Below are 13,277 nucleotides of genomic sequence, written 5' to 3'. Positions count from 1 at the left end.
TTTCAAACCCTTCCTGAGCAGCAAGCTCTGACATGGGCTCTTCATGCAATGGAACCCATGAGCCAAGGGACATAAGGTTAAGCTGTGACATGAGCCGCCTGAACCTACCACCTGGTACAAAGGTCCTCAACTCAGATGCCAGGCCCTTGGGGGGCCTCAGTTTCCCATGTAACACATGCAGGTAGGCACATGGGGAAAGCCAGCTGCGATGGCCCACATTTAGACAAGTGGAGACCCACCATGCTTCCTCTTGCTTTGGCAGGTGAGGATGCAGCCTCCCAAACAAAGCTGGCAAAGGTAATAATCACCTTGCATCAAAAAAACTATGCTGGGCAGCCTCGGTGGCTCAGCAGTTTAGCACCTGCCTTCGGCCCAGGGCATGATCCTGAAGACCCAGGATCGAGTCCCACGTCAGGTTCCCTGCATGGAACCTGCTTCTCCCTCTGCCTGTGTCTCTGTCTCTGTCTCTCTCTCTTGCTGTCATGAATAAATAAAATCTTAAAAAAAAAAAAACTATGCTGATGGCACACTCGTGTTCATGGCAGATTGTTCCCAACCACCGTGTCCCAGTGGATGGACAAAGCATGGCACATTCCTACAACAGAGTATCACTGAGCCTTAAAAAGGCTACACTGTGGATGCATCTTGACATGATGCTCAGTGAAATATGTCACAAAAAGACAAAGGCTATGTGAGTCCACTTAGAGTCATTTCAAGTAGCCCAACTTCTAGAAACAGAAAGTAGAATGGTGGCTGCCAGAGACTGGAAGGGGGGAAATGAGGAGTTGTATAAGGGGCATGGGATTTCAGTTTTTTAAAGATGAAAACCAGGGGCACCTGGGTGGCTCAGTGGTTGAGCATCTGCCTTTGGCTTGGGTCATGGTCCTGGGATCAAGCGCTACATTGGGGTCCCTGCTCAATAGGGAGTCTTCTTATTCCTCTCTCTCTGCCTGCTGTTCCCCCCCTGCTTGTGCATGCACTCTCTGTCAAATGAAGAAATAAAATCTTTTAAAAAATAAAATAAAAAATAAAGATGAAAACAAGAGTCCAGAGAATTCTGGAATTCACACAAATCTAAATTCTCAACTTTACTAAGCAGAGAGGTGAAAATCCAGCCAGAGTTTACTGTTCTCATAGGTGAGAGGTTCTTCCCCAGTTCAACAAAATCAAGACTCATCCTTGACTCTTTCAAAATAGAGTCTGTCAGGCAGCCTTCTGGCATTTTTTTTTTTTTTTTGGTCATTATTTCTACTCCTCTGAGCAGAAATTACTGCACTGCATTTTGTGGATAAACTTTTTAAAGACTGTATTTATTTGAGGGAGAACAAGAGAGAGAAACAGGCTCCCCACTGAGCAGGGAGCCCGATGTGGGGCTTGATTCCAGGACCCCGGAATCATGACCTGAGCCAAAGGCAGATGCCTAACCAAATGAGCTACAGAGACGTCCCTGGGGGTAAACCTTTATTGACGTTTTATACACATACAGTGCACACGGGATGAGCATACAATTCACTGAATTTTTACATGGCGATTGCATGCATAGACCTGGCACCCAGATCAACAAACAGAATTGGGCCAAAGGCCCCAGAAGCCCTCCTTGTACCTTTCCTGAGGCACCTCTCCTGCCTCATCTAACATCACCGATCACTTCTGTTGAAACAACTTATTTTTTTTAGACATTATGAAATTTGCTCTCAGGTTGGGATTTCCTAATTGACAGAGAACAAAATATGGAAATACGGCCAGAATGGAAGGGTAACGGAGAACACAAACCTGTGTTTAGACAGAACTGAACCTGAATCACGGCTACCCCTTTTCCTCGCCGTGCACCTTTGTGAAAATGACTTTGCCTCTGGGCCTTTCACTTTCCTCAACAGATAAAAAGAGTATGATGGGTCTTTCTGTAATGAGTGAAATACTGTAGGTAAAACTAATACGATGTCTTGCCCAGAGTTATTCCTCTTCACAAAAGGTGCTGGCAAGCTACGGTTTCCTGTATTACAAATAAAGTTTTATTGGAACGAAGCTACATCTATTCATTTGCATAATGTCCATGGCTGCTCCTGCACCACAAGAGTAGACTTGGGCAGCTGCAGCAGAGACCTTGTGGCCTGCAAAGCCTTTGTGTAGTATTTATTAGCTGACCTTTTATAAAGCGTACTGATCCCTGTTTTAGAACATGGGCCGTGTTAGCTGTCGTGTCCACAAGCAACCAGAATAGTCTGGCACATGGTAAGCACTCATGTGGCATGTGGTGGGTTTTCTGTATTTTGTGGCTGACCACATTCCTAAAGGGTATTATAAGAAGGTACTGAGATCATAAAAATCAAGGCTGATAAAACTTGGAAGAAACCAGCATTGGAGGATCAAGAGATTTGTAAATTCTAGAAGGGCACTGAACATGGGGTCAGAAGAACATGGTTAGAATCCCAACTCCAGCATTGGCTATATGGCTGACCCAGATATGCAACAGTCCTGAGAATCTCAGTCCCCTCACCACTACTAATTTATCATTTAAAAAGGCAACTCCAGCTCTTTCAGAACAGGGCAAGAGTGGAATCAGGGAAGCCATTAGGCCTTTGCCATAATTCAGGCAAAGTTGTTAGAAATGAGATAATGTATCTTCCAGTGTTTTGAGAATCCTTATTTCGACATAAAATAAATTTATGAAACAATGTTCCACAGAATTTGCTACATTGTATTGTAATTATTTGTCTCTCTTACCAGGCTGTGTACTTTTTTTTCCCTAAGCTGCTCACTTCTAATGAATGGAAACCATAACCACTTCTCATTGTCACTTTATATCACGAGGCTTCTATTGTATAAAAGTTAATGACCGAGACCGGGGAGGCACAAAATAATTGTTGGATGAACAGAATGTAGAGTTAGATTTGGCCCATCTGTGGTCATTTGCCACATCAGAAAAAGGAATGGGAGTCAGGGAGGTTTAGATTTAACTTAAGCATGAGGAAATGCTGAAGAGTATTTGGAGACAGAAAAAAGCTGAGAGGGGGATCCCTGGGGTGGCTCAGCGGTTTAGCGCCTGCCTTTGGCCCAGGGCACGATCCTGGAGTCCTGGGATCGAGTCCTGCGTCGGGCTCCCGGTGTGGAGCCTGCTTCTCCCTCCTCCTGTCTCTGTCTATTGAAGAAAGAAAAGAAAAGAAAAGAAAAGGAAAGGAAAGGAAAAAGGAAAGGAAAAAGGAAAGGAAAGGAAAGGAAAGGAGAAAAAAAGGTTGAGAAAACAATATTCACACCCACTTTTAGGTATGTGACAGATTTGCTCATTCGCCACCTACCCACTCACCTCCTGTCTACACCTTTCTTGCAACGCTCTCTTCCCTTGCTCTGTGATGTGTCCCTCCCCTGGTTTTCCTCCTTCCCATCTGCATCTCCTCTGAGGGCTCTTCCTTCTCTGGTGCTCCAGGCTACCTTCCTTTCCATGGTCTACCCTCTCATCCAGTTTCAGAGCTTCGATTAATATTTAAAATGGCTCAATGGGTTAGACATCCAACTCTTGATTTCGGCTCAGGTCATCTCCCCACTTACGCCCTCACTCACTCACTCTCTTCAAATAAATAAATAGAACCTTTAAAAGAATTTTTTTAAATAAAATAATCCTGGGTTTTGTTAAGTCTACATTTCTGCTCAGATAGCTTTCCTGTGCTCCAGGAGATACACCTACTGGTACTGCCTACTGGACGTCTCCAACAGGGTGTCCACTAATGCCTGAGTCCTCATGTCTGGGGTGGAACTCATTGTCTTTATCTCTTCACAAACAAGGCCTTTCTGAGACTTTCATCTCCAGTGATTGACGCCACTATCCTCCCCCAGATGGCAAAGCTGGAAAACCCAGCCGCTCGGAGCCTGCTTCCCCTCACAAGCCTATCCATTCAATCATAGCCCCAACCACTTCTCTCCCAAAGCCTCTTAAATTCACCCACCTCCTTCCAGCTCTCCACCTTGTTCTTCCTTAATTCCTTCCAACACTGTCTCCAGCCTGAAACATGGCAAACTCCTAAGGGCTTTCCTGACTCTCGTCTTGTCCTATATTCCAGTCTGGTACAGTCCTCTTTCTAAACCATAAATCAGATCATAACATGTTCCCTTTAAAATACTCGGACAGCTTCCCAAACACATTAGCTTGGTACAGAGCTTAGCCATCCAACATGATAGCCACTGGCTACACATGTCCACTGAGCTCTGGAACATGGGTAGCATGAATCAAGAAGGGCTGTGTCATTTAAATAAAATTGCAGATTCTAAGATGCAGCATGAAAAAATGAAATAGCTTATCCCTAGTTTTTGATATTTTTTTTAAAGATTTTTTTTTTTTAATTTGAGAGAGAGAGAGAGCACAAACAGGGGGAAGGGGTAAAGGGAGAAGCAGACTCCCCACTGACCAGGGAGCCCAAGTGGGACTCAATTCCAGAACCCTAGGGTCATGACCTGAGCCAAAGACAGATGCTTAACTGATGGAGCCATCCAGGCGCCCCATAATTTTTGACATTGATTACATGTTGAAATGATGTTTTCGGACATATCAAATTAAGTTAAATGTGCTTTTAAGTTAATTTCACTTTTTTTTAACATAACTGCTAGAAAATATGAAATTACATATGTGGCTCGTATTCTATTCCTACTGGATGGTAACTGTATAAAAAGTTCTTTGAGATGTGGCTCCCTGCCCACCTTCCAGCTTCCTCTTTCTCACCTCCTTCACCTGAGCCCTTCCCCTTTACCTCTCAACTCCTGCCTTATATGCAGGTTCCTGAAGGTTGCTTTCTGCTCTTTAAACGTGAGACTCCCCTCACTGGAACATTCTATTAGGTCAACTCCTACTGACCTCATGGGACTCAGTTTTGCAGTACCTGGGAAGGATTCCCATAACACCAATGTTTTTTTGCTGCCCCCAGTCCCCCAGTGCCCAATGCCCCATGGCACCAGGGGGGCATTTGTCACATGTCCTGTGCTGGTCACTGACTAAGCTCGACACCCTACTGTATGTTCCCTGTATCTTACAGTTACTGGGTCCCCAGCACAGTGGCTAACAAAGGTTCTAGGTACTTTGTGTACTGAATGTTAGAATAAATAGAAATACAGTCAATCAATGTATAGTCTCAAAGAGTGTCTAATTAAAGACTCAGGATACAGCCTGAAAAAAGTGCCATTAGCCAAAAGACAAAAGGAACAATAAGCTATGTTCTAACTTTTGGGTTCAAATGGGTGAAACCTTTGTAAAGAACAACATGACATATTCTTCAAACTTTACAATGATCAAAAGCCATGGGTTAGGCAACTCCAAGCCTTTGGATCTCAAGTACTAAAACGCTTGAGCACAGGCTTGTCTAGTATGCTTGCCATAGCTTCATTTGTTGTAAAAGAAAAGGCTGGGAACCTAAATATCCTATGATTTAGAACAGATATTATAAATTATGGCATGTCCATTTGGCAGAACGGCATGAAGCTGAAAAAAAAGAAGTGGATTCTATGCATGGAAAAGGAAAAGATCCTCACAATACATTAACAGAAGTGGTGGGGAAGATATAGGATGTTGTATATTGTTCCCCACATTCACGTGTTTCAAAAATATGTGTTTGTATACACACAGACACAGACTTTTATCAGAAGGATACAGAGGCAGCTGGTAACGGTAGTTCCTGGAGGGAGAAGTGAGGAAAGGGTCAGAGGGAGCCAGTCTTCACCGAGTATTCTCTTTGAACCTGCTAATCCTGTGTGCGTAATACTTTCCAAAAAGATTAACAAGGGCTTTCTAGATGGTTTTCTTCTGTTTTAGGGCATTCATTTCCCATCACTTACCGTGATCTTTTTGTGGTCAGGAAACTCGAGGCCAAAATAATCCCCTTCCACGAGGTTGAGGTGGTTGCAAACCGCATCCAGCAATACTTTCCCCGGAGCTCTTTGCTGTGAACAGAAACAACAGGAGTTACCCTCTCTGGCGCAGGCAGAGATGAAAATGAGCCATGGCTCCACCCTAGGAAGCCTCTTCATTCCCGAATCTTCCGGCCCTTTTCAGTGTGCCCACCTCCATGAACACTGACCAGACTCCCGGCTGCACACCTTGGAGGCATTTCCAGGTTGTATTCACACTTAGATGCTAATTCTCTGCCAGTTCCCCCCTACCCCCTCCCAGGCACCACTCCACCCCTTTTTAAAAAATATTTTTTAGAGCGCTTTTAGATTTACAGAAAATTGAAGACAAAGAACAGAGAGTTCCCATGTACCCCTTCCCACCATACACACAGTACCCCTTATTATAAATCATGCATTAATGCATTTGTTACAATTGCTGAGCCAACACGGACATGTCATCATCACCCAGAGCCTACAGTTTACATCAGGGTTCACGCTGCACTGTACAGCTCTAAACATCTTGACGAATCTATAATATCATGTACTCACCGTTATAGGGTCACAGAGGATAGTTTCACCATCCTAAGATTCCACTGTGTGCCACCCATTTAACCCTCATCCCCTTACCTCCCGCACCCCCAACTCCTGACTACCACTGGTCTTTCTGCGGTCTCCACTGTTTTGTCTCTTCCAAAATGCTGTATAGTTGCAATCATATGGCATGTAGCCTTTTCAGATTGGTTTCTTTTGCTCAGTGGTATGCATTTAGGTCTCCAGATGCCTTTTGTGGCTTCTTAGTTTATTTTTTTGTTGCTGAATAATATTCCCTTGTATGAATGTACTACAGTTTATTTATCCCTTCATCTATTGAAAGATGTCTTGGTTACCATTCAAATTTTGGCAATTAAGAATAAAGCTGCTACAAATATTTGTGTGCAGGTTTTGTGGGAACGTAAGTTTTCAACTCATGATTTTGTGGCCTTTTTGTTGCAGAGGAACCTCTGGCCCTGTTCCTTGGCAGGGAGAATTTACAGCTTTCTTCCCCAGGTTCTCCTAGCACTTTGTGTAAACTCTCATCCATACCTCACCTACACTGAATAAAGGCTGCATTTTATTAATCTCTGTATCTGCAGTGCCTAAAGACCAATTTGGAAGTGAGTGAACAAAGAATAAAATTTACTCATTCCACCATATTATAAATAGTTAAGTACACACAAGCCTGTCTCTCCACTTAAATTCTGGGCTACTTATCCACCTTTATGTTCTTATTGTCTAGCAAAGCACTTGGCAGTCAATCAAATGCCTGCAGAAATCAATACTCTATATGCATTTTCTTTATACTGAATCTGCGGGGAAAGGAAACCGGCTATAGAAGAACCCAATGTCTACCCTAAACACTAAGAATCATATGCCTTGGTTTCTCTTCACTGTCTGGTGGATTCCTAATGACCCCACTAGTCAAGTGGATCCAATTCCACCACACGGGTCAAACATTGGAAGAAAAGATTTCAAAACAAAGTCATTTCCAGTTACTGCTGTTATGCTTTCACCTTCCCTCTGGGAAGAGCAGAGCATTCTAGGAACCAATTAGTAACCCAGGAGACTGAGGGTAAGAACTACAGCCTAACAAGTTCATAGAGGGGCATGTTCAATAGCCTGGCCCAGGACGACCTGAGGAGCTGTCAAAGATGCTTCAGTGTCCAGGGATTAAGCATTTTTTTTTTTTTGTAAAAAGATGCCACTTTATCCCATATTCCTCATCACTAAAATCCAGAAGATAATCACAGCTATCTGAAGGCATACAATATTCTCTATGGATATTGTATGGATAATCCCAACCTCACCAAGCTCTTTCAGTGCCTGGTTCAAGGGTCACTGGTAGAATCATCCCACGGGCATTGTGTCAGAACTAATGAGAAAAACTGTAATGTGTAATTAAGAAGGGAAAGGGGCACCTGGGTGGCTCAGGCAGTTGAGCATCTGCCTTTGGCTTGGTCATGATCTCCAGGTCCTAGGATAGAGGCCCATGTCGGGTTTCCTGCTTAGCGGGGCATCTGCTTCCCTCTCTCCCTCTGCCCACCCCCACTGCTTGTTCTCTCTCTCTAATAAATAAAATCTTAAAAAATAAAAGATTTCGTTCCCATTCTCTAAAGGAAATCATCCCTGCTTTACTTCCTATAGTGGATTTACTCAGTCAGCAACATCGTTCCTCAACACTTGTCTCTGATGAATTTTTTGGAACTTCACAAAGTAATTTTGTTCAAATTCACATCACAGTGTATGTTAACCAACTAAAATTTGAATTCAACACACACACACACGCACACACACACGCACACACACACAGCAATCACATCATGGAAGGGAGAATGGATGGTGGTGTTGGTTGCACAACATTGTGAATGAATTGTACACTTCATGGCTAAACTGGGAAATTTTAGGTTACACATATTTTGTCACAATGAAAAAATGCAGAAGGAAAAAGAAACAAGAAAAAGTAATGGGGACGGGGTTCACATCTACAAATAGCCAGAGAAGGTGATAGACAATAGAATCTGTTTCAACTTTTTTAAGAACCAGAAAATGAGTTCTTCTAAGAAACTGGAGCTTAGGAAAATATTGAGGGGTAAGACTAGCTGGGGTAAGAGTGGCCATGGCCCAATCACATGGGGAGAGTGAGTGAACACCCATGTGTGTGCACTCAACACTCGCTAAGATTTCTTGGTGCAAAAAGTGCTTTTACGTGTTAGGCATGAAATGAACATTGTTGGAGCAACCACAAAGTTTGCACTTGGGGCAGGCTTTGCACTAGCAGCCGGTGATGAGGTTCAAAAAAGTTATAAATCCACCAGCCCTGTTGCTAAAACCAATCTAGAAATAAGTCAGTGAAGTATGAATGGGGGAAGGAGGTATATCCAACAGCAAGTGAACAGAGCACAAAGCAGAGACCCTAAGAAGACTGACCTGTAAAGGTCTTTTCTCAAAGTGGAGCTCACTTTAAAGATAGACACACATTTCTACTGAATGTTGCAAAAGCTACCAAACCCGAGGAAAGGAAACCAAGTGATTTGCATGGCATTTGCAAACCAACATGTTAGAGGGATACCTGGGTGGCTCAGCAGGTGAGCATCTGCCTTCAGCTCACATCTGGCTCCCTGCAGAGAACCTGCCTCTCCCTCTGCCTATGTCTCTGCCTCTCTCGGTCTCTCATGAATAAATAATATTAAAAAAAAAAACCCTACATGTTAGAAAGTTTAATATGAAAAGGATCTTATGACAAATGAGCTTTTAAATTATCACCAAGTATTAGTACTGGGGCTGAGGAAACTGACCTTAAGACTCCCATAGCCTTGGCAGCCCAGGTGGCTCAGTGGTTTAGCACCGCCTTCAGCTCAGGGCCTGATCCTGGAGCCTGGGGATGGAGTCCCATGTCAGCCTTCCTGTGTGGAGCCTGCTTCGCCCTCTGCCTGTCCCTGCCTCTCTCTCTCAAATAAATAAACTCTTTAAAAAAAAAAAAAAAGACTCCCATAGCCTCAAAGAAACGGTCAGTCTAGACAACCCCATATTCAGCCAGTCTTGATTAAAATTTTTTTTAAAGATTTTATTTATTTATGCATGAGAGACATAGAGAGAGAGAGAGACAGACACAGGCAGAGGGAGAAGCAGGCTCCACGCAGGGAACCTGAAGTGGGACTCGATCCTGGGTCTCCAGGATCACGCCCTGGGCTGAAAGCAGTGCTAAACTTCTGAGCCACCCAGGCTGCTCAAGTCTTGATTAAAATTAACTCTGTGCCTTACAGAAAAGACACTGAATAGTAGTTATATGTTTTATTCTGGAGAACAAATCAGCAATTAGTGAAACTATATAATCACATCTTTATCACTTTTTTCTTATTGGCTACTTTGAATGATGCTCCTCCAAAACGCATCTGAATTTTAGCCTAGCTCACAAATAAGTTAGTTGGCTGATTTCAAATTGGGGGCCCCTGTTGATTTTTCTGTTTACAGAATCCTATAAAATTATCTTTTAGAAGGAGGTTTTGAGTTTTTGGGGAATGTCTGGCCACTCAGTACTGAATAACAAGTAGTATGAACATTCAAATGTGGTCTTAAGCTATTAAAAGTTGTCAAAGTTGCTTTGATTTACCGTACCTTTAAAATATCTCTATGCCTCAGGTTATTTCTATTACATGAAGTTTTATGTGGGAATTTTTTTTTTCTCTTTCAAAAGAACAGATAATTCTTTCTGGGGTGGGGGTAGATTTTTCTCCCTCTCCTTAATTCCTCAAAGCATCTGAACAAATGATGTCCCCTACTTGGTATAAGCTAAGGTTCTAACCTTTCAAAAGCAATCTAGTAGACACGAATCTATAAAGATAACGTTTGCCCTGGTTTAAAAAATTTGCATCTGCTGAGGTTTCAGAAAGCTGTTTCTGGAAGTGTTTTGTTTCCTTCCTCCCCCCCCTTTAGGATTAACGTTACCATGACAACCAGGGCATGCTCTTATCCAGCAGAGAATGGCTTGTCTCAAAGGCCCTGGTCTCCTTTTTCTTACCTTTAATGCCTATCAGAATATTATTCAAAGTTCTATAACCCACTAACCTTCAACAAGTCTAATCCTAGGGCATTAGAATACTGTAGGTTCTCTCACGGACCTTTGCTACTTTTTGCCTAGGATGTACTAACTCTGCCAGCTTTACAAGCCTGCCTGTGGTATAGACAGCAAGCAAGTAGCCACATGCAGGCACTGGGCTAGGTGCTGAAGAAATAAATCAATACAAGTATCTCTTAAGTCGAGGCTACAACCAAGTAATCAGCTAAACTAGAATGTTATGGTAAGTGCTATGTCAGAGCTCTCTAGTGTCTCCTCCCGTAAGAACACTAATCCTTCTCAATCAGGGTTTCATTTGACTTTAATTACTTCCTTACTCCAAATATGGCCACAATGAAAGTTAAGGTTTCAATATATGAATTGAGGGCAGGGGAGCACAATTTAGTCCAGAGGACACGGAGTCATGACAGGCTCAGAGACATTATCATCTATCTTCCAGTATCAAAACATAAAAATTAAAACCACGATTGCAAAGTGGTTAGCAAAGGCCCTGGCACAGAAGAACAAGTTCTCTATTATTGCTGCTTCTACTGTGAAGGGAAAAATGTTAATTTATAGAATTGATGTCAGGGGAATGAGTTGACATTGAGAAGGAAGATCCATTTTCCAACCACTGGAGGCAGTCCTCTGCAATGTTATGGGATAGAAAACCTGGCTGTGGGGATCCCTGGGTGGCTCAGCGGTTTAGCACCTGCCTTTGGCCCAGGGCACGATCCTGCAGTCCCGGGATCGAGTCCCGTGTCAGGGTCCTGGCATGGAGCCTGCTTCTCCCTCCTCCTGTGTCTCTGCCCCTCTCTCTCTCTATCATAGATAATAAATAAATATTAAAAAAAAAAAAAAAAAGAAAACCTGGCTGCCACATCAGCGTGCTACATGATGATGTCTCCAAGGGCAGAGGCCATCCCAGGATCCCTGCTGGAGGTGACTCAGAGAGCAGCACTTCTGAATTTTGTGCCCATCAATCTTAATAAGATTATAATAAGCTTAATAATAATAATTATCATATGTAATGTAATATATAATAAGTTTAATAAGCATCAAGTGTTGATTCTGGAGGAATGGGATGAGGCCTGAGAACCTGCATTTCCAAAGGGTCCCAGGGCAGTGGCTGCTGGTACAAAAACTCTGCTTTGAGTAGCAAGGTGCCAGTCACATCAATCAGTTGTTCCTGAATGACATGTGGATCCTTGAAATGCAGGGCTAGCTGGCTGGCTTTATGGTCTCTCACTCTGATTTCTGTTTGAGGCGAACATCAAGCTAGACGCTTAACTGTAGCGCAAAAAAAAAAAAAAAAAAAAAAAGCCAAACCTACGTTTATGAGCTTGTGTCCCTCAAAAAGATGTGAAGCCCTAACTCCCAGTACCTGCAAATGTGACCTTATTTGGAAGCAGGGTCTTCGAGATGTAGTCAAGTAAAGATTAAAGATGAGGCTAATACGTCAGCCCTAACTCAATATGGCTGATTCTTTATAAGATGATGTGGAGACGGAGACACTGGGAGAAGGCCACACGATGTCAGAGGCAAGGACTGGAGTGATGTGACTATTAAACAGGGACTACCCAAGGATGAATGAACAGCCTCCCACTGGAAGGTGGAAGAAGCCAAGAAGGATTTACCAGTCTTGGAGCGAGCATGGCCCTGATGACACCCTGATTTTGGATTTGTAGGCTACAGAACTGTGAGAGATTGGATTTGTTGTTTTAAGCCACCCAGTTTGTGGTACTTTGTTATAGCAGCTGTAGCAAATTCATACCCATCTCTTAGCCACATGGGGGCAGAGACAATGCAGTCACATCCAGAATAGTCCCTTTCGAAGAAATGAGATTACAAGGAACTAACAAGCCAATAAGCAATTTGGAATAACATAAAAACTCTGGCCTTCAAAATTTCTCTAATTTGACCAAATAAATACACTCAGCAAGTTATATACTAACTACAGAAGGTAATTTATCTTTCTTGCTGTTAAAAGATATTCTCCTTTTTACAGCTATTGCTCTAGATGTGAAAGGTGTTCTAGAATTAAAATCCTTTTTAAGAAATATTCTCTTTTGAGACCCTTCCACCTGTGAGATTGGAGAGGCAGGAATTAGCCTTGAATGCACACAACTCACACACATTCCCAACACCCCAGCGATCCCTCCAGGGCTCTCTCTTCCCAGCCCCTCTGCACACCAACAGGAGCTGCCAATGAGGCAGAAGTTCAAGGAGAGTACAATTTCAGAAATTCCACAGGAACCCACCTAACTGTCCATAAATGCATGTCTCTCTTAGAAAATATAGCACAAGGCCACTGCCAGACAGAGCTTAATATAAACAATGAAAAGAATGTCAGTCTGTGGCTAAATACGGCCAACTGAATACATGCATCTCCACTACACCCAGAAACCCTGCTTAAAAAAAAATAGTAAAGGATAAAGGAAAAAGAGGACTAGGTTCACAGAAAACCAAGAAAATGAGACAAGAGACAGCAGATGAGAAATTCCCCCCAAATTGAAGAAGAGGACAGGTGAGAATGCTGAAATCTAATCTCAGAGCAGAGGTGAGAGAGTCTACAGTAGGGAAGCAGCCACCTTACATAGAACCTCCCCCAAAAGGTCAGAAATGGGAGATGCTAGGCACTTCTGATGATGCAGACTACAGGAAAACACTTGTTTTGCTTTATTTTTTAAAAGATTTTATTTATTCATGAGAGTCAAAGAGAGAGAGGCAGAGACATAGGTAGAGGGAGAAGCAGGCTCCTCATTAGGGAGCCCGACGCAGGACTCAATTCCAGGACCCCAGGATCACACCCTGA

The 13,277-nt window shown here is 43.0% G+C and overlaps 1 protein-coding gene across 7 annotated transcripts in view; it reads right to left on the bottom strand.

Annotated features, from left to right (window-relative positions):
* FARP1 (FERM, ARH/RhoGEF and pleckstrin domain protein 1) overlaps positions 1-13,277 on the bottom strand; it is a 283,051-nt gene that overhangs the window by 92,558 nt on the left and 177,216 nt on the right. For all 7 annotated transcript variants that reach the window (XM_072760878.1, XM_072760875.1, XM_072760873.1 and 4 more), the window contains exon 3: positions 5,818-5,922. In XM_072760878.1, coding sequence (XP_072616979.1) covers positions 5,818-5,922 — 105 coding nt within the window. The remainder of the gene's footprint in view (positions 1-5,817; positions 5,923-13,277) is intronic.

Source organism: Vulpes vulpes, chromosome 6 (assembly GCF_048418805.1).
Source record: "Vulpes vulpes isolate BD-2025 chromosome 6, VulVul3, whole genome shotgun sequence".
In the NCBI taxonomy this organism is placed as follows: domain Eukaryota; kingdom Metazoa; phylum Chordata; class Mammalia; order Carnivora; family Canidae; genus Vulpes; species Vulpes vulpes.
The sequence above is the reverse complement of the archived record's forward strand: the minus strand, read 5'-3'. Positions and strand labels throughout refer to the sequence as shown.